The sequence below is a fragment of the Aythya marila genome (genome assembly GCF_965140915.1).
Source record: "Aythya marila genome assembly, chromosome: 15".
Lineage (NCBI taxonomy): Eukaryota > Metazoa > Chordata > Aves > Anseriformes > Anatidae > Aythya > Aythya marila.
This window is the reverse complement of record NC_139056.1, coordinates 9716177-9742477: the sequence shown is the minus strand read 5'-3', so window position 1 is coordinate 9742477 and position 26301 is coordinate 9716177. Positions and strand designations below refer to the sequence as shown.

The 26301-nt window shown below is 36.8% G+C and overlaps 1 protein-coding gene across 1 annotated transcript in view; it reads left to right on the top strand.

Moving 5' to 3' along the window:
- The window catches only part of DNAH3 (dynein axonemal heavy chain 3), a 65556-nt gene that overhangs the window by 27965 nt on the left and 11290 nt on the right, over positions 1 to 26301 (top strand). The window contains exons 30-56 of the mRNA XM_082772722.1: positions 640 to 748; positions 1029 to 1142; positions 2448 to 2624; positions 3331 to 3422; positions 3850 to 4069; positions 4890 to 5024; positions 6217 to 6328; positions 6840 to 7081; positions 7696 to 7796; positions 7875 to 7980; positions 9318 to 9447; positions 9949 to 10185; positions 10554 to 10657; positions 11536 to 11830; positions 12294 to 12473; positions 13270 to 13393; positions 13485 to 13641; positions 14548 to 14691; positions 15338 to 16004; positions 16142 to 16307; positions 16637 to 16853; positions 17789 to 17971; positions 18846 to 19044; positions 19918 to 22059; positions 23193 to 23418; positions 23770 to 24014; positions 24892 to 25008. Of these exons, the coding sequence (XP_082628848.1) occupies positions 640 to 748; positions 1029 to 1142; positions 2448 to 2624; positions 3331 to 3422; positions 3850 to 4069; positions 4890 to 5024; positions 6217 to 6328; positions 6840 to 7081; positions 7696 to 7796; positions 7875 to 7980; positions 9318 to 9447; positions 9949 to 10185; positions 10554 to 10657; positions 11536 to 11830; positions 12294 to 12473; positions 13270 to 13393; positions 13485 to 13641; positions 14548 to 14691; positions 15338 to 16004; positions 16142 to 16307; positions 16637 to 16853; positions 17789 to 17971; positions 18846 to 19044; positions 19918 to 22059; positions 23193 to 23418; positions 23770 to 24014; positions 24892 to 25008 (6941 nt within the window). The remainder of the gene's footprint in view (positions 1 to 639; positions 749 to 1028; positions 1143 to 2447; positions 2625 to 3330; positions 3423 to 3849; positions 4070 to 4889; positions 5025 to 6216; positions 6329 to 6839; positions 7082 to 7695; positions 7797 to 7874; positions 7981 to 9317; positions 9448 to 9948; positions 10186 to 10553; positions 10658 to 11535; positions 11831 to 12293; positions 12474 to 13269; positions 13394 to 13484; positions 13642 to 14547; positions 14692 to 15337; positions 16005 to 16141; positions 16308 to 16636; positions 16854 to 17788; positions 17972 to 18845; positions 19045 to 19917; positions 22060 to 23192; positions 23419 to 23769; positions 24015 to 24891; positions 25009 to 26301) is intronic.

The following is a 26301-nucleotide window of genomic DNA, read 5'->3' as shown; positions in this document are numbered from 1 at the left end:
TATATTTAGTTTCATATGTTACAATTAATAATAGTAGGAACTTTAGCACATAAGATTTTCCCATAGGTTTTGGAGGCAGATTTTACATATCTTCTTTGTCCAGATATGGTAAAATATTTACAATGTTTAGATTTCTACACCAGTAGAGCAATAATTTCTATTGTATCCAATAATGTGTCTCTAAAAAAAGCTGGCAGATCATGGCACTGAAAATATAAAGAACTGTACAATAGCACTAGTCAATGCTTTCTCAGCCTTTTCTAAAAACTGTCTGCATTTATAAAGCCAGCCTCAGGTTCTTGTCATGGGGACTGCTCTTTGATGAAAAGGTGTGTTTTTGCAAACTCTGACACTTTCCCTGTGGCACTGTGCATTTGTTTGTGCAACTGAGGGTATGCAGAGTGGATGCATGTAATAAAAAGCCTTGACATTCCTTTTAGAGCAATTGGATGAAAGCTTCTGCTTCTGAGAGTCATTTATGAGACAATAAAAGGTTGTTGGCACAAGCTGTAAAGTTGGTAGGGAACAAGTAAATCATTGCCAGGGGAACCTGTATAGGAAGAAAATTGGTTCATTCCTTCAGAAGCGATCTGCCATTAGAAACTACTATTTCTATTGACTGTATTCTTGTTTACATAGGACATTAATGGGTGCCTTGAAATTAAATCTTGGTGGTGCTCCAGAAGGACCTGCTGGGACTGGCAAAACAGAAACAACTAAAGATCTAGCAAAAGCACTAGCTAAACAGGTACCAAAATATAATCTTTTGGTTTGGTTTGTTTTTTTTTCTGGATATGTAGATAGATCTTGCAATGTCATTCTTAATCAAGTACTGTTCATTCTCTACCTGTACTTTATTCACAGAAATAGTTGGTAAGAAGCACATGTTTAGAAATGTGTCTATATGTTGTCCTAGTGTAGTCATCCAAAATTGGCAATAATAATCCCTTCCCATTTTAGACGCTAATAATTTTATAGTGGACTTTGCATTCATACTGAGAGATGTTCTCTGTGTGTTTTTGTTGTAGTGTGTGGTCTTCAATTGCTCCGATGGTCTTGATTACAAGGCAATGGGAAAGTTCTTTAAAGGGTTGGCACAGTCTGGTGCATGGTCCTGCTTTGATGAATTCAATAGAATTGAGGTAACTTCTTAACTTAGACAAGTAAAATGAGAAAGCTTTAATCTAAGACACAAGAAGTTCTAGATTTAGATATCACAGCATTATTGCCGATTATCTACTTTTATTTTGTGTAGCCTCTTTGTTTTTCTGATCAACGCCACTGAAGTAGGTACTTAAGCGACTGTTGTTGGAGCATATGCCCTGCCTGTGCTGTGTTGCAGAAGTCTTGTGTTCTGGGTTTTCTAGGTGAAAAAAACAAACAAACAAAAAACAACAACAACAACAACAAAAAACACACTACCACCAACAACAAAAACTACTCACATGCTCACATGTGATTTCCACTTTTGTTTGTGACAATCATAGTTAATTTGACTCCAGAGTAACACAGATTTTTGTGGGGAAAGAACTGTCCACCTCTTTTCCTTGAGGCTGCATTTATATATGTCCAACACAACACAGACAAATCTCAGTGGAGGAATTCCTATGATGGCTAGTTGAGTGTCACCAAGTGACCAGTTTAACTAACTGTGTAACCAGGTGCATCTAATCCCCTCCTTGGTATTGCTCTGATACATGTGTATATACACACACATATATATGTATATGTGGGTGGGTGTGTATTTTTTTTTATTTTGTCAATGATGACTTTAGACAAGTTTTATTGTTATTTTGGTGGAGTTAGATTTAGATCAATATTAGTAAGTCTGGAAATTCCATGAAGATCAGTTTTGTATGTTTTAGTATCTTTAACATCTTCATTTCTCCATTTGTCTACTGTAATTTGAATTCTCATGACTCAAGTGTTAGCATTCCCATTTTCCAGTATTCTGCAATTTTAATATATTAAAGTACTGCGAGTTAGCCCTAGGCTGCTTTATTCATTCCTTACGTTTCCCCTCAATTTGGAATATTGAGTAAATCAGTCTCACTGAAACCCCAAACTCTTTATGTTGTCTGAGACAAAAGGCAAGTGCTTTTGGAGGCCTCTAGAGGGAGTTCCTGTCCACCTAAATTTAGTGTCTACATTCAGGCAGATCACCTGGAGGCTTCCAGAAGCCGCTGTTAATATCTGTGCGTTGGTTGGATAGGGAATGGGGGGTACTAACTTTGAGAGGATAGCTTCAATAGGCAGCTAATATTTAGGCTCAGTTGTCAGACTAGGTATTACATAGAGTGATTTTCACCTGGAGGAATGCAACATATAGCCACCAAATCACGGAATCACAGAATTACCTAGGTTGGAAGAGAACTCAAGATCACAAAATATATAAACAAAAGCATTTTCCATTGTCTGATGTTTTCCTATCTGTTCTGCCTTATTAGGTTGAAGTATTATCTGTAGTTGCTCAACAAATACTTAGTATACAGCAAGCCATTATTCGTAAACTCAAAACATTCATCTTTGAAGGCACAGAGATCTCTCTTAATCCTACCTGTGCTGTGTTTATCACAATGAATCCTGGGTACGCTGGACGGGCAGAGCTGCCTGATAATCTGAAGGTAAATCTGGAATTTTCATTTATTCTGGAAATGAAACAGAATTTGCTTCTTCTTACCTGCTTTAACAAGAAAAGAAAGACATTAATAAAGTATTACAATGATATAACTTATTCTGCTCTGCTATTCACTAAGGTTTTATAAGTTCAGGATTGTACAAAGTGCACAGACAAAAGGTCTCAGCCTGATAACGCTGATACCTGTTCACAGCTTTAACTGTGCTCTCTTTATGTGGAAATTCTCCTAGTTTACAATCCTTAGAGTTCCAAACCCCAATGTAATTATAACTCTGCAAGTTCCTTAGACACTGCAGAGAGACTGATATGGTCCTAGTTCTTTTCCCAGCTTTGGCATGCATTTTTTGCATGACCTTGTACAAAACATTAACCATGCCACATGCTAGTCTGTCTATTATGAAAGAGAGATGAATAATAACTAATTTTTGTCTATGAATAGTTCCTTAAGATTATGACTCTCTCTAAATATTTGTTCTTTCAATGCTTAGCACAGACCTCTTGATAAGATCACAGTTCTAGTAACAAATCTAATGCAATCTCATTTAAGTTAGATAATTCCTAAAGTAATGAAGAAGGAACAGAAAGTATAAAAGTTGATAAATTTACAGAAATACTATTCTTACAAAATAAGCACAAGTTATTACCGTATTATATAGTATAAACTTATCTTTCTTTTTTTTTTTTTCTTACAGGCATTGTTTCGAACAGTTGCCATGATGGTTCCAGATTATGCTTTGATTGGAGAAATTTCACTTTATTCAATGGGATTTTTGGACTCTCGAAGGTAAGGCATGCTGAATATTCCACTTTGATTGAGTTGTCTCATTCCTATATAAGGCACATATGTATATATGCATCTTTGAGGCATAGAATTCTGGAAAGCTGTCCATGTTCTGTTTCTTCAGAAAGTGCTTTTTAATTTCCTACTTCATAATCACTCCTCATTTACCACATACTTTTGACAGATACATACCTCTACACAGAACCATTTGGAAAATGTATCGTAGTATCAAACAGAATTCCTAACTGGCACACACATTCTCTGGCATGTCACAATCTGCAGTTTTGCTTCCTTGATGTTTTAGGCCATTTTACCACTTTTACTAGTTGGTGGGTCTGATAATCACTGCAGTGACTTTGTGAATATAGGTACTTATTTTCTTTGCCGTGTGATATATTTTCATTCTACATGTGGCATTTAATACCCACAGTCTTGCCCAGAAAATTGTTGCCACTTACCGTTTGTGCTCTGAGCAGCTGTCATCTCAGCATCACTACGATTATGGAATGCGTGCTGTTAAATCAGTCCTGACAGCAGCAGGAAACTTAAAACTGAAGTATCCAACTGAAAATGAAAGTGTATTGTTACTTCGGGCTTTGATGGATGTTAACCTTGCCAAATTCTTGGCACAGGATGTGCCATTGTTTCAGGTAAGTTATCAGGTGGGTGTGTTTAAATTTTGTGATGATGAGGTCCATCAGAAGAACCTGAAGACAGAATGTTTTGTTTAGAAGAAACAGGTTATCATCTTAATTTAGAACAGTTTGATCATGATACAGCCATATTAGTGTACAGTTAATTTATTCCACTGATCTGGATGCACTCTTAGGTTCTGTTGTAGCTCTTAAGTTATTCCATGAAATGTTTTATAAGATATCTTGCTAAAAGTCACTGTGTTGTTTCAGTAGTAGAAACCATTTTTTTGCAGTTTACATTCTAGCTTTGTACTGCAAAACAGGTGTAGACAAGTGAATTAGTCAATTAGAAATTCAAAGCCAGAATGAAAGCAATGAAGTTTTGCTCATATGCTGCTTTCATGACTACGTTTCATGACTATGTTAAGCTACAGATCAACCAATATTAAATTAAAGACCCAAAAGCTAAGGTGCAAGCACAAATAGTCATCACTCTGAAATTTCAGAACACATACACTTTTATTTAATCTCTGAAATTCTTTCAGCCTCTTAGTTTCCTGCAATACATTTTTTAGTGCAAATTTGCAGAAAGTTAAGCTTTCTTCTACAATATCAATATGTGTATGAAGATTGCAGGCATTCACTTATTTCTCATGGATGCAGAAAACTTTCACAGCAACGTTTTGCAATGAGAAGTTAGTTTTGTCCAGCAGAAGACATTTCACCTTAAGTTCCTGTATGAGTATTGTTTTACTTGTAGATTATTACACGTCAGGAATTTTCCCTTTTTTAAATCTGTATTTAAATAATGTTCTAATCTGTCTTTCCTTAACAGGGTATCATATCTGACCTGTTTCCTGGAGTGGTTCTTCCTACACCTGACTATGACATGTTTGTCAAGGCATTAACTGAAAATATTAGAAAAATGGATCTTCAACCTGTTCCGTGGTTTATTGGAAAAATTATTCAGGTTTATTTTCTCATACCTCTTGGGGGAAAAGAGTGTGAGAGCTGATGATTAAGAAATATTCTTCATTCACTCTCTGGCTATGTCATGAATGAATGAATAGCTAATTGTCTCCACGATCAGTTAAGATATTACAAACAGCATATTTTTACTGACAAAAAATATCATGAAGAAAAAGCCTGCTTTGCTCATAGTGAGTTTTGAATTCAGCCAGTTTGTGAAGGAGCTAACCAGTGAAACCACATCTTAGGTCTTACAATTCAGGATAGAAAAGTAAGTTGAATCTGTTAGTAACTGAGACAGCACAGCCTAGCAAATTGACCTCTAGACTGGAAGTCAGGCTCTGTTCCCAATTTTTCTTACAGTCCTCCTAGAGAAGTCTTAAAAGGGGTAGCATTTTTCATCCTTGTTTTATGCTTCACCTCCAGCTCTGTCTTCCCATTGTCTCCCATGTACTAGTATTTATGACCTTTTAAAGAAGAGCAGAAATACATGGCCTAGTGTTCCCTGCAACAGCAGTTCAGATGGTAATGGGCTTATGCTGCTTTGCAAAGCATGCTTTATCTTTCAATTAAGTAGTGGTAGTATTAACTAGTAAAGGATTTAAGCTAAACCATAAAATATCAGTTTTAATACCAACTTGAGATAAAGAATATTTTCTTAGGTGTTCCTTTTAGGGTTCTCTTTGAAGATGTTCTGTTTGAAAGCTTTGACTTGAGTTAATCAAGTTCTAGTGGGGTGACTGAAGAAGTAACCACCCTTACTTAACCACCAAAGGCAGCCTTGGTGGAACCAGTTATATGAAAGATCCTCAGAACTGTAGTTGCAGTCCCTTTGTATTAGACTCATTGATAACCACTAATTTCAGTTTAGGTCTATACATTGCACTGTGATCAGCAGAGGCTAGTGAGTGTAGTCACAGTTCATACAATGAAGCTGTTACAGCTGAGGGATGACCTTTAAGAAAGAGAAAAGTAGGGGCAAGGACGTCTTAAATTGTAACAGCGTGAATTGCCGTAGTAATATGCCTGCACTCTGATTTGTTTTAATGCTTCAGTCAGCCTTAATAAAGAGCAGATGTTGGGCTGTTATTTTGTCCAGTTGTGTCTGCGTGCAGGAGAGATGCCTATGGTTTCGTAGACATTATGCTTATTTCTGAGCTATGTTAAAGTTCAGTCTCTTGTCACTGGTACAGATATACGAAATGATGCTGGTGCGCCATGGTTTCATGATTGTTGGAGATCCTTTGGGTGGAAAGACCTGTGCATACAAAGTGCTAGCTGGAGCCCTTGGTGATTTATGTGCAGGTAACATTGTTCAGCCACAAAATTAGAATCAACTTCATTTAATGATGTGTAATTTTTTTTTGTTTTGTTTTCTTTGTAGAGACATGTTGAAGTTGTTAGTCCTCCTGTATTCTCCTTTCTCATCTAGTTCTGTATGGTACATTTTTTCTGGAACTTTTGTCTATATTTACTGGAATATTAAAACATACCAATGTGTTTACACTTTCATGAGTTTTGTTAAGCTTTGTGTTTGTACGTAATACTCTTGCAAAACCAGGCTATGATGGGGAGATTGTAAATACCTCCCATAAATGTATAAAATCTCTTCTGCTCTGTTCTTTCTTTTTTTCATGTGTGTTTGCATATTGCACTTTGCACTTTTGTTGTACAAGGAAAGGAAATTCTTACTTAACTTCCAAATGTCTTTCTTTTTATCCTTGTGCTGCTAAAGTAAGATCCTTTCAGGAATGTTCTTAGTTGCTGAATTAAAATAGCCCATCAGATTTTCTCATCTGTTTGTCTCTTTATACAGCAAAATTAATGGATGAATTTGCTGTTCGATACAAAGTTATCAATCCCAAAGCAATTACTATGGGACAGCTGTATGGCAGTTTTGATCCTGTAAGCCATGAGTGGACAGATGGGGTTCTTGCAAATGCCTTCAGGGCACAAGCATCTTCTACTACAGATGATCGGAAGTGGATTATATTTGATGGCCCAGTGGATGCAGTTTGGATAGAGAACATGAACACTGTGCTGGATGATAATAAAAAGGTAGCCTGATTTTTGCCACTTACCTTATACTCGAACGTGTATACTTTATTGTAGTAGTAGCGGTATTATTACCGTGGTGGTCAGAGGACATAAAGGCAATAAGCCACAAGCCTTGGGAAAAGCTTATGTGCTTAAAAGCATTGCTTTTCCCCTCAATTATATGTTTTGCTTTAGTAGAAGATATTAAGCTGTTACTTCTCCCTAGAAACCTTGTCTTGCGCTTGTTTTATTGAAATGAGGTTGTTTTTTGAGGTTTGTTTATTGGCCATATTAGAAAACCAAAATAAGTAAACTCAGTTCTGGAACTGAAAAATGAACTTGCATAAATTACTTAGTAAATATATTAACTAAAGAAAAGCTGCAGGTCATAATTGCTTTTCCTTACAGAGTTATTTAAATATATAGAATTGTTCTCCCTGTTTCTGCAAGCCATTGCAGTAACACGTGGAAAAGTTGAGATGAGGTCAGATGGTGTCCTGTGTTACAAGAGCATGAATGAGTGAATGAGAAGTGACACTAAGTAGAATGTTCAGCGATTGTATGACAGGCCTTGCTTTGACTGAATGATCAGCAATGACATGACTACTCACGTTTAAGTGATGCTTTCCTCCTAGCTATGCTTAATGAGTGGTGAAATAATTCAGATGAATTCAAAAATGAGTTTAATCTTTGAGCCAGCGGACTTAGAGGAGGCTTCTCCAGCTACTGTTAGCAGGTAATGTGAAAGCACTCAAACCTGAAGTGTCCCACTTTGCACACCTATTCCTATACCATGGTTGTTTGTTCTTCCCAGGTGTGGTATGATCTATATGGACCCACAGCAGTTAGGTTGGAAGCCACTGAAGGATTCCTACATGAATACACTGCCTCCAAATCTACAGGAAGAACACCGAGAACTGGTGAGAGATTTAATTTTTTTGGTATAGGTTCCATTTAGCAGATTAAGGTGTTGTTCAGTTTATCAACTTGAAAGCTGGCATGCAGAACCAAACTTATGATTCTTTCATGATTTAGAGGGTCCGAGATCTACTAGAGGCTGTTGTAATTTATTTTGCAGTGATGGCTGTCAACCATTGTTGTAAGGAAAGTGCATGAGAGCTGGAGATGCCATGAGTAATAGAAATACAGTGTGGGAGAAACTGAAAGATTTAAAATGTTTTGAACTCATCCTTCTCTCTGAGACATTGAGAGTTTAGCTTGAGAAATACTTATTAATTATAATAATGTTATTATTATAGCTAAATCTTCAAAGGCTTAGTCACCTCAGGAATGCAAGCTAAATTGTCCTTCATGTGTTGGTTGCTTGTATGAATAAGAGGTCTTTGTGTTGTGTGTTACATCTTCAGTATGGATGCAAATGAAAGTAGGTCTTTGTGGTAATCAGATATTAATCTAATCAAAATTCAAATTCTTGTTTATTGGTCATTAAAATCTAGTAAAAGAATAAGAAAAAAACATGTTTACAATTGGATTAGAGCTGAAGAAAGCTTTGGTTTCTGTGATCTGACAAGATACGCTTTGAGGAAATTGAGGATACGCTTTGCAGGAAATTGGGACTAAATTCAAAAGAAATACGAAGACTGTAAAAGCTCTTTATTGAAAAAGTCATCTTAGTTCATCAAAACAAAAAAAATATTTCTTAATCAGCAGATAAGTTAGTGCATCCTTTAGTGCATCTCCTTGAGTACTAGTTCCTATGAAGAGACTAGGTACTGATTCCTTTCCTGTTTTCCCACTTGAATTCATGGAGTAGATACCACCAGCCTTGGTCACTAACTACCCTGATGCTGTAACACTCCTTCAGGTACAAGTCATTGCTTTCCAGTACTCCAGTATGGCACAGTAGCTGTGCTGGGTACTCAGTAGAGGCCAATCCTTTTTAAAGGAGGATGAGGCCCACATGCTTATTCCCACTGGAATAATTTTGTTGTTGCTTACGCAAAGCAGTGGTCTCCCTAGGCTGAAGTACTCCTCTGCTGTCTGGACTACTATCTGGGTAGCAAGATTTCTGGTGAAAACTTTCCTTCACAGAAGCGGCTTGTTTTCACCATGAGATAATGACAGTGTGACTTTGTGCTCATTTATGTACTGCCTCACAAAGGTTCTTTCCTGATATTCTTTCCACCAGCTTGGAGAATTACTGATGCTTTGTGTTTTAATGAGAGAGAACTGGGCGACAATGGGAAATGTGGCAACTTCTGCATTGTTTTAAAGCCATTTTCTTTTCTTCTGGCAGGTGAATGACATGTTTATGTGGTTAGTAGAGCCCTGTTTAGAGTTTATTCACCATAATTGCAAAGCCATAGTACAAACATCCTCTATTCATCTGACTTACAGCTTGATGAAACTCTATACTTGTCTGCTTGGTAAGTACCCTAAGCCTCATTCTTTTTATTTCAGTTTTTCTTTATTTCCTGTGTCTCATAACAAGATGCAGATTATCAGATGCAAGGAAATACCAAAGGAATACCTTTACTGCCTGAGACAATATGACACAAATCTTTTCTTATGGATCAGTGTATTAATAATAGTGCTTTGACTACCATACAGAGCTTTCACACTGGGACATTGGTGTTATTACAAAACTGAACATGACCTTTTGAGTGTATTCCATGTGTTTTGTTTGCAGTTTGCTAGCATTTGAAGGAAAAAAAGAAAGAAAAAAAAAAAAAAAACAAATTGTAAATGCTTCTCGTTCATTTTTATTTGTAACTAGTATTTTACACAGACAAGGGCCTCACTATCTACATTGTTTTTCTGCCACTGAAGACAGTGCTCTAAGTTTGTCTCAGAATACTTTTGCAAAGATGTGTTTTGGATTAGGACTTACGGTTGTTACTGGAATTTAACTAACATTTGTGTTTTAGATGAAATAAAGCAACCTGAGGAAGAGGGGAAGGAAAGCATGTCTAGTCATCAGATCACCTTGTGGCTGCAGGGGCTTTTCCTTTTTGCATTGGTTTGGACAATTGGTGGGACCATTGATGCAGACAGCAGGAAGAAATTTGATTTGTTTTACCGCAACTTGCTAATGGGACAGGACAATGAAAACCCACGCCCTAAAACTGTGAAGGTTACCAGAAGCAATATCTTCCCAGAAAAAGGTGCTTCTTCATAACTGTACTTGCCTGGCTTTTTATAAAGCAGTAAGAAGACTCAGTAGTTTAAGGGAGAATAGAGTGCCTGTCAGATATTAAGTCTGCAGCAGAGCCACCATCTGCCAAGCCATGGGCTGCACAGTTGGGTGTCCTTTTAACCAGGTGTAGCATATGCCTCATGTACTTAAACAATGTAGCTGAATTTGACCTAAAATAATTTTGTGACGATAATGGCAGAGGAGGGAGAACGGTGTCTCACGAAAAAAAAACATTCTTTATCTCACAGTGTTGGACTTCTCACACTAAAATTATAGAAACTTATTTTTATTCATTAATCAGAGGGTTTTCATATGTTCTGTTTTTTTAATTAACAGGGACTGTTTATGACTTTTACTTTTACAAGCATGGCAGCGGGCAATGGAACCTGTGGACAGATTATGTCACAAAAGAGGAACAAGTCATCTCTCCAAGCGCTAAGGTTTACATTGATACCTATCTTTATAGAAAATAATTATTTTGCTAAATGATTTAGAGGTTTAAATCAACTACCTTTGCTAACTCTGATTCTATTATATTAGGCTGTTTAATGTTTCAACAGCAACATTTCATTAATGTCTGTAGGCTCCTTTTCACCCCTATATCTTAGTTCTAGTATGACTAATATCATGATACAGTATGTATTAATTAGAGAAACCAAGCAAAAACCTATACTACTTGCTTGGGATATGGTGGGCAGTACTGAGAGTCCTGGATACCATTAATTTTCACAGAGTGGGACTTGCATTTTGATGGCATTTGTGAACTCAAGGGAAGTGTAGCACAGCAGAGATCTATCTATATGAAGTACTTATTCTGCAAGCATCATTTCAAAATAAATAATGTTTGTTCAGCTTTTCATCACATTGTACTTGCAATTTTATTTTCTATTAAGTACATGAGAAATGTAAGATTACATTTTATTTTGCTGTCTAAAATCTTTTCTTGATAACTAGTGCACAGTGCCCTATTAATGAAGGTGAGAGATGGGGAAGAGAAAGAAATTTTCATAGCTCTATGCTTTTCCCTTTGTACAATAGGGGGACAGAATTGAGCCATGTTTAGCCATGCAGTTCTCCTTTCAGGCTTTATATAGTGTTTATGAACTATAATACAGGTAAATACCAGTTGTGCTATTTATGTATAAACACTGAAGAAGTGGTGCCATCTATGCTATATAACAGAACCTCATTATAACCTAGATTTTCATCAGCATAAGTTTGTACTACAGGCTTCCTGTAGTTACATAAAAAATATTCGTGTAGGTTGTAATGTTAGATGTTTGATTTTCATGTGCTATTTTACTTTCCTATTTAACAGGTGTCTGAGCTGATCATTCCAACAATGGAAACTGCCAGACAAGTGTTCTTTCTTAAAACATATGTTGAACATAACGTCCCTTTGCTTTTTGTGGGTCCCACTGGCACTGGAAAATCAGCTATAACAAACAATTTTCTACTAAAACTACCAAAGGAAAAATACATCCCAAGCTTCATCAACTTCTCTGCAAGAACCTCTGCTAACCAAACCCAGGACATTATTATGTCCAAGCTGGACAGAAGAAGAAAAGGATTATTTGGGCCTCCTCCAGGGAAAAAAGCTTTAATATTTGTGGGTAAGACTGTTTTTTTCATGTTTTTATATTATTCAAATTCTGTTTTTAGGCAAAGGAAGCAATCCACTGAGACTAGTAATTTTGGTTTGCCTCAGTGCTTTTTGTTATCTTTTCAGGCATCCAAGGAAGGATTAGCACTGCCCCCTGCTGAAAGGTTTCTAACCGCTGAAGTGACACTTGTCTTCAGATTAGTTAATTAACTCATTTTAAACGTGTTGCAGTGTGACACAAAATAAAATACAACCAAATCACCAGCCACACTACATTAAACCCTGATTTTTAACCATGTCTGCAAATATAATGCCATTTTATTATTGTTTTAACGCAAAGTAAGAATAACAAGATAAAACCTTTTTCTACCTCTTTCATTTTTCTTTCTTGTTAGCTTGGAAAAAAAAAAAAAAAAAGATATGATTCCTAAACATTCAGGATTTTTTTTCCTCAGTACCTCTGTTTTCCATAGATGACCTAAACATGCCAGCAAAGGAAGTGTATGGAGCCCAGCCACCTATTGAGCTTCTCAGACAATGGATTGATCATGGTCACTGGTATGACAAGAAAGATACATCCAAGATTAATATCATAGATGTGCTGCTTCTTTCAGCTATGGGTCCACCTGGGGGAGGCAGGAATGATATCACAGGTAGGAAATCTATAAAATATAGTGAAAAGTGAAAAGATATCTATAAAATACAGTGAAAAGAGCACATATTTTTGCCACGTCTCTCTGGCTACACTATCAGTTCTCATCTGAAATCCTATCTACTGCTGCTAAGATAGGCTGTCTGCATTTATTTACAAGCATGTTGCCTGCAAATCTGTGATTCATGTCATAGTACTGTATGGGAGGTTATATTTTCTGATGAAAAAGTTGTGTCAGTAAAAGCCTTAATGTACCTATGGCTGCATCATTACAACCATTTATGTTTCATATTAACACCCTAGTACAGGTATAACTGTATGCACTCTGAGGAGGCATTATTAAAGTAACTATTCTGATACAGCTAATTTTTAAAAAATTTACTAGTGTATAGACTGAATTTTTTTAGGTGAGGGCTGAGAACAAGGTGAGTTGCTTTTGTAAAGTTTTACTGTACCTTTACTTTTTGTAAAGTTTTACATGATTTTCAGGGCTAATGTGAGCTGAAATTTAAATTTGGGTAATAGTGTCCCTGTTGTAATGAAAAATCATGTTTTTCATATTAAAAACAGTCCTTTTAAGAGAAGTACTGACATTAAATATAAACCAGTTGATACTGCTTTTGCATCACTGCTCAGGCAGAAATTTACCACAAACAAAATTGCAGAGCTGGAGCCAGATTCAAATGTTCTTTGAGTCCATCTCTTATGAGAGTCAATCCTAGACAAATGCTAGGTGAAAGGTGGAAAAGTGCTTGGATGTTGCTAGATTGTTATACATCTTTTTCTGTGTATTTCAGGACGCTTCACACGGCACTTGAATATTGTATCTATTCGTTCTTTTGATGACAGCATATTAACCAAGATTTTTACTGCAGTTGCTGATTGGCACTTCAGCAAAGGGTTTGAGTCCGTGTTTCTAAGGTGATGTGATATAGTTCCTGTAACACTTTTTTCATCTTTTCTTCTGCAGTGTCTCTGCAGATCTTATATTGTATCTCTTTTCTCTCTTCAGACTGGGTAAGATAATGGTCCAAGCAACAATGGTGATTTATAAAATGGCAGTTGAAAATTTTCTCCCAACTCCTTCAAAATCTCATTATGTGTTTAATCTACGAGATTTTTCCCGGGTTATTAAAGGAGTGCTGCTCTGTCCACACACTCATTTGCAAGTAAGCTGTAGTTTAGTTATGCTGCTGTAAGAAAGAGGAATGGGAAAATCAAATTACTGGTGTAATATTAGTAAGCAAATGTCTCAGAATACATGAACTACAATTTAAATTGATGTACAAGGTTGTAAGTCAGGATAGCACTTGAATACCTTACTCTGTATTTTCTGTCCATCTGTGACTGAGGGGAAACAGCTGTTACATTTGTTAATGTTCTTTACATGTATTATAATTGTGCCCAGAGGTCCAAGGTCCAACTTTTAAGGCCTGTACATCAAGTCACTTGTACTAGCAAAGTACACGTACTCAAGAAACAAATGTGGAAGAGACTCAGTATCTGTTTTACAAATAGTGAGCTCATCAGTGAGCAAGTCAATTTAGCTCAGAATTTGGCTGTTGTAACATACTACAATTGAATACTGGCAGATGTGTAGAATTTTCATTCTTTGACTTTTTTTCCCTTCATTTTCAGTAAAACTTTATGTTAAAGGAATATTAAAGGTTTTGTTTCTACTGAGGGAATGTTTTGGTACAGAAACAGATTTAAATGTCTATTCAGAGTGCATCTTGGCTGGCAACAGAGTTTGAGTGGGGTAGGGTTAGAGCCCTTGTCTTAGCAAGTTTTATTCTTTGCTTTATGTAGAAAAGGTGGGGAGATTTGATACAGGAAAGGAAAATACATTGGCATTACAGTCCCAGATTGTATTGGCAGGGAGGGTAAAATGGTCACTAGGTGAAGATGCCAGTTAGCAAATGCTGAGCCATGCACCGAATAACTTGAGATTGAACGATTCCCACCAAGTTTAGTACAAGATATACCAGGTTGTGGATGAACATTTCTGTCCTTCTGTTTTCAGACAAATCCTGCCCAAACTATGTTTATACGAATTCTTGTATTTATATTTTCAGGATGGAGATAAACTGATTAGACTTTGGATTCATGAGATATACCGAGTTTTCTATGATCGCTTAGTTGATGAGGAGGACAGGAAGGTATTCTTTCATATGGTAGAAGAGACGACATCAAATAACTTCAAGCAGAGCCTTGATAAGGTATTTTTCAGTAATGTGCTGGGCCTAAGAATGAGACTGATATATTTTCAGAAATATTTAAACGTTGAGATTGCATTCGTATTGGACACATTTTGTATGATTTCTATCATTGCATTTATGGAGCTTGGATGGTCTTATATTTGTATTATGTATTATACATATCCTTATGCAAATTAATAAAATTATCTGCATGATTAATAACGTCAAAAGGATTCTGCATTGGTACAGAGGACTATCTGGAATAACTGTTTTACACTGTATATTTGTGCTCTTGCTTAACATACATTTGAATGAGCCACTGGGAGTAGTGGGTACATTTCTGAGAAAGCTTTTGGGAACTTGTCCTGTATGTGACAGCAAAATCAGTCTGTGAGATATGCACAGTGGAAACTTGCATGTCAGCCTATAGCATATTATCCCATTTAGGTGGTTCCTCCCTTCCCTTTCCTCACCTTTCCCCCACATTTCTGCCTCTCCCTTTCTTTCCTGTTTTCTTTGTTTTCTTCCAAGCTAAGGTAATAACTAGAATAGCTGGAAAACAGTGCTTCCCACAGTATTATTATTAGGTGATAAACAATGATAAAGGCTTTAAGAAAAACATTCTACAACAGTCTGAACTATCTGTTGATTCTTGTCTTTTCTTTAGGTATTGAGTCATCTGTCACCTACTGGCAAGGTCTCTGATGATAATATTCGCAGCCTCTTCTTTGGAGACTATTTGAAGCCAGACAGTAATGTAAAAGTGTATGATGAAATTACAGACTTGAAGCAACTGACAACTGTGATGGAATACTACCTGGAGGAATACAACAATATCAGCAGAGCACCGATGTCCTTAGTCATGTTCAAGTTTGCTATTGAGCATATCTCAAGGATATGCAGGGTATTGAAACAGGATAATGGACATCTGTTGTTGGTGGGGATTGGTGGAAGTGGCCGACAAAGTGCTACCAAGCTAGCCACCTACATGAATAGCTTTGAACTCTTTCAAATTGAAATTACAAAGTCCTATGGAATCAACGAATGGAAAGAAGATATCAAACGAGTGATGCTGAAAGCTGGTGTTGGTAACAAGAACGTGTCCTTTTTGTTCTGTGATAATCAAATAAAGGATGAAGCATTTGTGGAAGACATCAACATGCTTTTAAATACTGGTGATGTGCCTAATATCTTTGCAGCTGATGAGAAAGCTGAAATTGTAGAGAAAATGCAAAGTGCAGCAAGGACAGAGAACAGGAAAATCGAAGCTACTCCTCTTGCTACGTACAATTTCTTTATTGAAAGGGTGAAGAAAAATTTGCATATTGTCTTAGGTCTGTATATAATGTGCTATTTCTTGGAATGTTTTTTTTTTTTTTTTTTTTTTTTCTGCTTCCTAACTCTGAACAAGCTTAGTTAACAATCGTGTGATTCTTTTTCTTTTTCTTTTTCTTTTTTTTTTTAAATCTAGCAATGAGCCCCATCGGTGATGCATTTCGGAATCGATTGCGGATGTTCCCTTCACTGATAAACTGTTGCACCATTGATTGGTTCCAAACCTGGCCTACAGATGCTTTGGAAATGGTTGCAAACAAATTTTTAGAGGACGTTGAACTTGAAGATGACATTAGAAAAGAGTATGAGTTTATCTATCAAGAAACATATGAAGCAAATATTTACCTCCCCCTTATTAGACATAAATGACCAGGAAATTGTCCCTATTAAATGGACCAAGCTAAACCAACTCTGTTATTTCAGTACAAGACAAAGATACCTAGATATATGTATCTGATGTTTCTGAAAGTCAGAACGTTCTTTGAAAGGAGTCTAAAATATTTCATATAATGGGAATTAACAATTCTGCCTTCACTAACACTGATATAATTTCATAGGCTTAGAGTAATTTCCTCATAGTTAATGTACAAACAGATTGTATTCATGTATTAACAAGAAAAAATTTCTCCAGGGTTGTATCCATGTGCAAATATTTCCAAGAAAGTGTGAGAGCGCTCTCCATCAGCTATTACAGTACACTGCGAAGACACAACTATGTAACACCAACTTCATACCTAGAATTGATTCTTACCTTTAAGACTCTGCTGAATAGCAAAAGGCAAGAAGTTGACATGATGAGGAATCGTTATCTTATGGGACTTCAAAAACTCGACTTTGCATCTTCACAAGTAAGTCTCAGATGAAAACATTAAATATATGGCATATGCATATTTTAGTATCAGATCTGTATAAGATTATTAAAACTTATAAAAAAGTAAAGTTAATTAAATTCCCTCTTCACTGTGTTCATGATGCTGTTGATAATTTTCTACAGAAAGACATCGTGAAGTTAGACTACTGCTTAGTCATTTAAACTTCAGATTATATCACTTAATACAAAACTACATGAAGCTGATGGTACTCATGAAGCTGAATGTCAAAGGGAAAAACCTTAGTGATTTTGTTATTTCTCAAAACTTTATATCTAGAATTCATGCCTTGGCATCCTAGTAGTTATTACCCTTTATAAAATAGGGAAGAAGATGAAGAATATTTTAAGACATTAACAACATTGATTCCTGAGTAGAATCCCAGTAGGAAATTGATCAGGTTCCATGTAAACAGTCCCCTCTTCAACCCATCTGATCCAGGGACTGATCTTTCTAAGACGTAAAGTAAGGGGGCTTCCAGACACTTGCCTGATAAAGAAGAACATTCAGTTTGTAGCTGCTGCTGTCACTAATCCTGTTTTAATCTTAATTTCTTTTGGATTTTATATTCCACCTGTGTAATAAAGGATTATTTGGGGTTCTATAAACTGAAGCTGGCTGTGAAGAAAAAAAAAGTATGATTGATCAGTGGTGAAATTAAGCAGGTCATAAAAAAGAAAGCATACTGCATGGATGATTTAAAAACCCTCTTTAAGAATTCTATTCAGATAAATAAAATAGCTCTAGTAGAAACAGGCCAGAGGAGTATTTTAATAATTATTTAAGATCTAATGTCCCTTTTTAGATTGTATTTAACATAGTGTCTTCTGATCTTTCTTCCTAAGACAGAAAGATGTGAAATGCATGCAGATGTTTATAAAGATTTCTTCTTGATTTCCTGTTATGTTCATCAGGTTTCAGAGATGCAGAAAGAACTGACTGCCCTTCAGCCTGAACTGATTCAGACTTCTGCAGAAACAGAAAAAATGATGATCCAGATCGAAAAGGAAACAATTGAAGTAGATGCAAAGAAGGAGCTTGTGTCAGCAGATGAAAAAGAGGCTAATGAAGCAGCAGCTGTTGCTAAAGCTATTAAGGTAGTGTACAAGTGGTGGGTTCTAACATCTTTCCAAGTAAATTTGAGTTGTGATGATGTGTTAATGGGATGATCCAAACTCTTAAAGTAACAAAGTTGCAAGAGATGATGAATGAGACGATCCTAATATAAACAAGGTAAATTTTGGCTGCTTAGTGTATGATTGTATCTCACAGTACTGCATAGCTTCCCTTACTAGTTCATACCCCAAAAGCCAAATAGCTTTTATTTCTGTACTAACATATTCTGCTTCTCAACAGATTGAGTAATGAGTTTAGATGGTTTCCAGGCCCAGATATGGTTTGTTTAGAGTTAGCTGAGCTAACTTGGCATAGCACTGCACATAGCCCTCTTAGGCATAACCGAAGAGATATTGCCATAGCCAGATGTCTACAGCACAGAATGTCCTGTGGGAAGATGCAGGATTCCTCAATATATTTTGTAACCAGTTGGAAATGCCAGTGATAGATAATTACTGAGATCTGGGTACATGATAAAGAATCTAAGCTTCATGGTATGTATTTTCTACCTGATCAGCATTCTAAGATTTAACTAAGAACAATTGTATCTAACCTGTATTTTAATTCTCTTTGTCAGACCAGAGAGATTATGAGCTTGAAAGTTTGTCTGTCTTCATCAGCTATGAGTTAAGCTTAAGAAAGTTACAGTTTCTCTACAAACCTTCCCTCTTTAAACTGCTCAGACAAATTATGAAAGTAGTTGTCCCTTTAAGAAACACAATCTTGTGAAGACTCATTTTCATTAGGTACTTGCAGGCAGATAACATTCTCTGAGACCGTGTTGGAGAGGGATAATCAGATTGCAGACATAGTATTGTGTGAAGGGTTACAGGCATCTCCCCAATGTCTTAACAGGATGAATGTGAAGGAGACCTTGCTGAGGCCATGCCAGCTTTGGAGGCAGCACTTGCAGCTCTTGATACCCTGAATCCTTCAGACATTTCTCTTGTGAAATCCATGCAGAATCCACCTGGTCCTGTTAAGCTCGTCATGGAGAGTATCTGTGTCATGAAGGGAACTAAACCAGAGAGAAAGCCTGACCCAAGTGGCAGTGGTAATTATGTGATATTTCTTATCTTTGCCCTGGGAATGTTTGATGTACTTCAGTATTGGACTAGTGAAGTGCTTTTAGTGTCAATGCAGCCATGTGCACAAAAAGTGCATTTCTGTTAGCAATAACATAAAGCTACACTGAATAGCTAAGAACTTACTTTACTGTTGTCGAATACTGTAGTTGCTTGACTGTTGCATCAGCCTTGTAGATACGGTCTCACTGGGCACAAAGTCACATCTTCAACTTGCTTTGATCCGGTTTTGAGGTTGACATTGCCTTGAGGAGCTCTGGGAGCTGGAGGTGCATCATTCATCTGTATTTTCCACTCTAAGTCCTGCTACTAAATCCTATCAAATATACTGGGAGACAGAATTCTAGCTGTCCCTCTACCATAGACAGTTACTCTAACAAACCCTTTTGTTGTGGGTTATGTTATTATTGTGAGATTGTATAGGATTTATGAGGTAGGAAAAGAAAGAGACTCTTTTCTTTCACTTCTGTTTACCTTATGGCCCCACAATTCAACCCTTAATAACAGAAAATAAGAATTCTATAAGTCTGTCTTTCCTCATAAACTGTCTCGCTTAGATTAGGAAATAACACCTTTGCATATGTGATAAGAGAGATTGTATAATAATTTGTTTCCTTTGTTGATGTAGAATTATTATGTAATTAATAAATATGACATAGTGATGCTGAAGTTCCTGTCTGAATTTCTTTAGGGGAGGATTTTCCCAAACTAGTTAATGCTAGTAGCATAGTAAAATTCTGTTGCAAAATCATGATGTTAATTCTTCATGTTATGTTTCATGTATTTTTTTCACTTTGAACATGCATGACTTGAGCCTGATTTTAATATTATGTGTAATATAGGTAAAATGATAGAAGACTACTGGGGGTCCTCTAGAAAAATTCTTGGAGATCTGAAATTCCTTGAGAGCTTGAAGGCATATGACAAGGATAATATTCCTCCTGCTATAATGAAGAGAATTAGAGAGAGGTTTATCAATCATCCAGATTTTCAGCCAGCTGTCATAAAAAATGTATCATCAGCTTGTGAAGGACTATGCAAGTGGGTGCGAGCCATGGAGGTATATGACCGTGTTGCAAAAGTGGTTGCTCCAAAACGTGAACGTTTGAGAACTGCAGAAGAGTTACTGGATGTTCAAATGCAGAAGCTAAAAACAAAGCAAGCAGAACTTAAGGAGGTAGTTGATCGCCTCCAAGCTTTGAATGATGACTTCGAAAACATGAATGGCCGGAAGAGAGAATTAGAAAATAATATTGAACTCTGCTCAAAAAAGCTTGTGAGAGCTGAACAACTAATTAGTGGTCTTGGTGGAGAGAAAGATAGGTGGACAGAAGCTGCACGACTATTAAGAATCCGGTACATAGACCTTACAGGAGATGTGTTGCTATCATCAGGAACTGTGGCTTATTTGGGAGCCTTTACTGTAGATTACCGTCTACAATGTCAAAAACAATGGCAGGTTCTGTGCAATGAAAAGAACATACCGTGCTCCAGTGATTTTACCTTAAGTAATACATTGGGGGACCCAGTCAAAATCCGTGCATGGCAGATTGCTGGATTGCCAATTGATTCTTTTTCCATTGATAATGGCATAATTGTTTCTAACTCAAGAAGATGGGCTTTAATGATAGATCCTCAAAGGCAAGCTAACAAGTGGGTAAAAAATATGGAGAAAACTAACAAGCTGTCAGTTATCAAATTATCTGACACACATTATGTTAGGACATTAGAAAATGCTATTCAGCTTGGAACACCAGTCTTGCTGGAAAACATTGGTGAAGAATTAGATGCCTTCATAGAACCCATTTTATTAAAGCTAACATTCAAACAACAAGGAGTAGAATACATGAAATTAGGGGAAAATATAATTGAATATTCAAAAGATTTCAGGTTTTACATAACAACCCGCTTAAGAAATCCTCATTATCTTCCTGAAGTGGCTGTGAAAGTTTGTCTACTCAACTTCATGATTACACCTTTGGGTCTTCAGGACCAGCTTCTTGGAATTGTAGCTGCAAAGGAAAAGCCTGAACTAGAAGAAAAGAAAAATGAACTGATTGTAGAAAGTGCAGCCAACAAGAAACAATTAAAGGAAATAGAGGATAAAATCCTGGAGGTCCTTTCCAAGTCAGAAGGAAATATTTTAGAAGATGAAACAGCAATTAATATTTTGTCTTCATCCAAAGACTTATCTGAAGAAATTTCTGAAAAGCAAAAAATTGCTTCTGCAACTGAAATGCAAATAGATTCTACTCGAGTAGGGTATAAGCCAGTTGCTGTTCATTCAGCTGTTGTCTTCTTTTGCATCTCTGATCTGGCAAACATTGAACCTATGTACCAGTATTCGTTGATTTGGTTCATTAACTTGTATGTTCAATCTATTGCTAAAAGCCAAAAGAGTGAAGATCTAGAAGAGAGAATTAAAAATATAATTGAGCATTTCACAGTAAGCATCTATAATAATGTCTGTCGTTCACTGTTTGAGAAGGATAAACTGTTATTCTCCCTCCTTCTGACAGTAGGCATTATGAAAGGGAAAGACCAAATAGATGATGAAGTTTGGCGTTTCCTACTCACAGGAGGTGTTGCTCTTGATAATCCTCATCCCAATCCAGCTCCAGATTGGCTATCTGACAAATCGTGGGCTGAGCTCGTACGTGCGTCTTCTCTGACAAACCTTAAGGGACTAATGGAACATGTAAGGGAAAATTTTTCGAAGTGGAAACTAATATATGACTCTGTAAGACCCCATGAAGAAAAATTCCCAGATTCATGGAGTATGTTGATGGGGCTAGATCGCATGGTTATTCTCAGATGTTTGAGACCTGACAAAATTGTTCCAGCAGTGCAGGAGTTCATTGTAGAAAATATGGGAAGAACATTTATTGAACCACCTACTTTTGATCTTGGAAGAAGTTACAACGATTCCAGTTGTTGTGCCCCTTTGATTTTTGTGTTATCACCAGGTGCTGATCCTATGGCAGGTGAGATTGATACTTAAAATCCTTTTTTATCTCATTAAATGACATTGAATGTTAGTAAACTGATAATAGTGTAAGCCCCTTCACCTGATCTTTAAAGTGTCTTTAAAGCACAACACAGCAGTGAAGCAAGCATTTGCATCTGCAAATGACAGAAAAATTGTTAGAGGGTGGAATGAATGAAGTGATGATGAAATATATGGATCTGTGAGCAGCAACTCAGTCTTTGTAACAACCCCTTCTCCAGAAAGTTTCCTCCCCTGTTACTAATTAAATGGTGCATATGGCCACAATGAAAAGCACATCTGTTAAATGTCCTTTAAAAAATAACCACCCAGATTATTTTCAAACCTGGTTTTCTGCCAAAACAATTGTAACATGGATCTGTACCATAAGGAAATATTTTCAGGAGGTACTGGCTTTGATAGCAAAGCAGTAGGATTACTTTCAAGCCAGATAATAGAATTATAGAACAGCTTGAGTTGGAAGGGACCTTGAAGCCCATGCAGTTCTACCCCGCTGTCACCCACTAGATCAGGTTGCCCAGGGCCTCGTCCAACCTGGCCTTGAACACCTCCAGGGGTGGGACATCCACAGATTCTCTGGGCAGCCTCTTCCAGTGCCTCACTGCCTTCTGAGTGAAGAATTTCCACCTAAATCTTGCCTCATTTAGTTTAAAACCATTCTTCCTTTTCCTGTCATTGTCTGCCCAAGCAAATAGTTGCTCTCCATCTTTTCTATAAGCCCCCCTGTAAGTATTGAAGATCTAAAGATTTGGTTCACAGCTCAATCCTATAAAAGAAACAGAGAGAGTAGACAGGAGTAGCACAGGCTGGAACCGAGCACTAAGGGCTGAAGAAAATGGCAGGTATTTAACAGGGCTATTTTTTATTATTATTTTGTTTTATTATTACTTTGTACATCTAAATGTGCCTCAAAAACACAGATTGATACAGCGTTCGATACTACTTGTAGGTTGTTGAGGTGTTGTTGTTTGTTTTCTTTATTTAAGTAAAATATCTATTGGCTTTTACACGTTCAATTACTTTTTCCATTTTGAAAATAATGAATGTAATATGGATCTACTTTCTAACAGATTTTGTCTTTCTTTGCACTTGTGAAACTTGCCATCATAGGTTTGCTAAAATTTGCTGATGATGTTGGCATGGGAGGTACAAGCATTCAGACTATTTCACTTGGACAGGGACAGGGCCCAATAGCAGCAAAAATGATTTCTCAGGCTATTACTGATGGAACCTGGGTAGTGTTACAAAACTGCCATCTTGCAACCAGCTGGATGCCTGATTTGGAAAAAATCTGTGAGGAAGTTATAGTGCCAGAGAATACCAATGACAAATTCAGGTAGGAGTTTTAATATTTTTGCTCTTTTTATGTATTTCTGGTTTGTTGAACACACTAGTAAAAACAAATTAAATTTAATTTTTATGAATAACTACTTATAAGATTCATATTAATGTATAATAATAAAATAAAGATACCTAATCAGAATGTCATCTTTTATACCTGTTTAATATAATCTGCTTTATGCTTGCATTTTTGAACAAATTTAGATGTTATCATCGTAGTTAAAGAAGTAAAAAACAAACAAACAAATAAAAGCAGCACAACAAACCTAGTCTTCTGCAAATCAATACTGAGGACTTGTCAATATCAATGATTTTTTGATAATGTGCTTTTTAAAATTCTTTGCAGATTGTGGTTAACCAGTTATCCATCAGAAAAGTTTCCTGTTAGCATCCTCCAGAATGGCATCAAAATGACAAATGAACCGCCAAAAGGGGTTAGAGCGAATCTGCTTCGATCATACCTTAATGACCCCATCTCTGACCCTGCATTCTTTAGCAGTTGCCAGAAGCCAGAAATATGGCAAAAAATGTTGTTTGGTCTTTGTTTTTTTCATGCTATTGTGCAGGAAAGGAGAAACTTTGGCCCATTGGGTAAGGTTTAGGTTATTTTGCATATTGTTTCAAAAAGATTAGTAGTTTTGAAATGTATTATTGGAGACCCTCTGTAAAAAGCAATATTGTTGTTAGCAGCACTGCAGGAGTGCAATCTGTATTGTAAAGAACATAATGAAGTTCAAAAGCTGTTATTTTATAAGAATTCTTGTTCAGGCAAAGCTACTCTTGGAGCTACTAAAAGCGATACCCTGGGGGAGGATTAGAAAGTATCAGTTTTCCAAGTAAATATATCATACAGTATTTGCATTAAATTATAGCTTACTAAATTATTATTAATTTAATACTGTGATGATCACTAACTACAGTAATTTATCAAATCCAGTTCCATTTTAAATTTTCATCTTTAAAGACATATCATCTTCAGTAGTGCTTTTATTTGTGTGTACTTTTTTTTAGCAAAGCTAGTGCATATGTTTACTTGGTATAAAATCAAAGTTTTATGGCTGCTGTGTGTTGTTAATAATACAACCAAAAAGATAAGTTATATATCAGTAAGCTTATCTCCAGATAGCAAAAGATTAGCTGAAAGTACCGAGTAGGTCTGTGCTCTACTTCAGGTAAAACACAATGTTTCAGGAGTGAGGGATGCCAAATATCTGTGCTGATGTTTTAATTGCATAGAATTGCATAGAATGATGGTTATAAAGACTTAGGATACAATCCTGTAGTGGGGTCATATTTCTCAGTTGTACAATAAACAGCCTGGTAAATGCCAGGACTACATCTTGGTGTTATCTGGCAGCTGTGATCTTCAGCTCTGTAGTAGTAGTGTAATACCAATACCATCATTTCCTGAACATGGTTATCAGCACAGCGCACCACTTACCCTGTATATCTTTCCTGAATTGAACAGGTTGGAATATTCCGTATGAGTTCAATGAATCTGACCTTAGAATCAGTATGCGACAGATCCAGATGTTTCTGAATGAATATGAAGAGATCCCTTTTGAAGCTCTGACGTATCTAACAGGTATAGGTGTTGCACCCTCTAACACATATTGAGTTTGCTAGGCACTTCCAGCTGGTCCAGCGATAAACTGAGTGCTTCACAAATGTAGTAGATTCCATTCAAGTTTACTTCCTTGGTCTTCCACATAATGACAAGTTGTATCCCAAACCCTCAGATTTGATTGCTGTCTTGGCTTATATATAGCTAGAAGACTTACTAATGGTCCAGCAAACCTCCTTGTCTTTGTTGCATATATGTTAAAAATATATCAGTAGACTTAGCTGATCAATATGTCAGATCAAGTCTTACGAGATGTGGCTGAGGGAGCTGGGTTTGTTCAGCCTGGAGAAGAGGAGGCTCAGGGGCGACCTTATCACTCTCTATAAGTACATTAAAGGAGGCTGTAGCGAGGTGGGGTTGGTCTATTCTCCCACATGCCTGGTGACAGGATGAGGGGGAACGTGCTAAAGTTGCACCAGGGGAGTTTTAGGTCACATATTAGGAAGAACTTCTTTACTGAAAGGGTTGTTAGGTATTGGAACGGGCTGCCCAGGGAAGTGGTGGAGTCACCATCCCTGGAGGTCTTTAAAAGACATTTAGATGTTGAACTTAGTGATATGGTTTATTGGAGGACTTGTTAGTGTTAAGTCAGAGGTTGGACTCGATGATCTTGAGGTCTCTTCCAACCTAGACAATTCTGTGATTCTGTGATCCTGACACAGTAAGCATTGCTGATTTGTCATAGGATGTGATTATCCTCATCAGTTTAAAGCAGTAGCTGTTGACCTGTGTAAACAACTTAGTTGCTGTGGCAGTTCTCATTCTCCAGAAAGACAGCTGCTTTTTGACATCTCCCTTGTCAACTCTATAAATATGATTCCTGATTTTTGCTATTATTATAATTAGCTTTATGAAGAAACAATATAGGTATTTGCAGGATTAGGGTAATAACTGTGAGCTTTTAGCTATTTCCTGTACTTTATATCAGTGAAAACCTTCACTCACTACTTCCCCATTTCTTGTCTCCAACCCCTTCTGTATATTTGTGATCCCTTGTTTTCTATGGTATGCATACATAATCAGCTTTGAGTTTGTGTGAAAGGAACAAAACAAGGATCAGCTATCTCTCACTGTTCAGACTCTGACAGTTCTAAAAATTCTTACCAATGAGAATTGCAAGCAAAACAGCTGTAATTTGAAACATGTCGTTATTCATTGTGATGTGAGTTGCAGTTTCTCAGACCATCTCAGTGTTCCTTATCTTCCACCATCAAGACGCACAGATTGGGCTCACAGTCCCAAAGTTGTTACAGT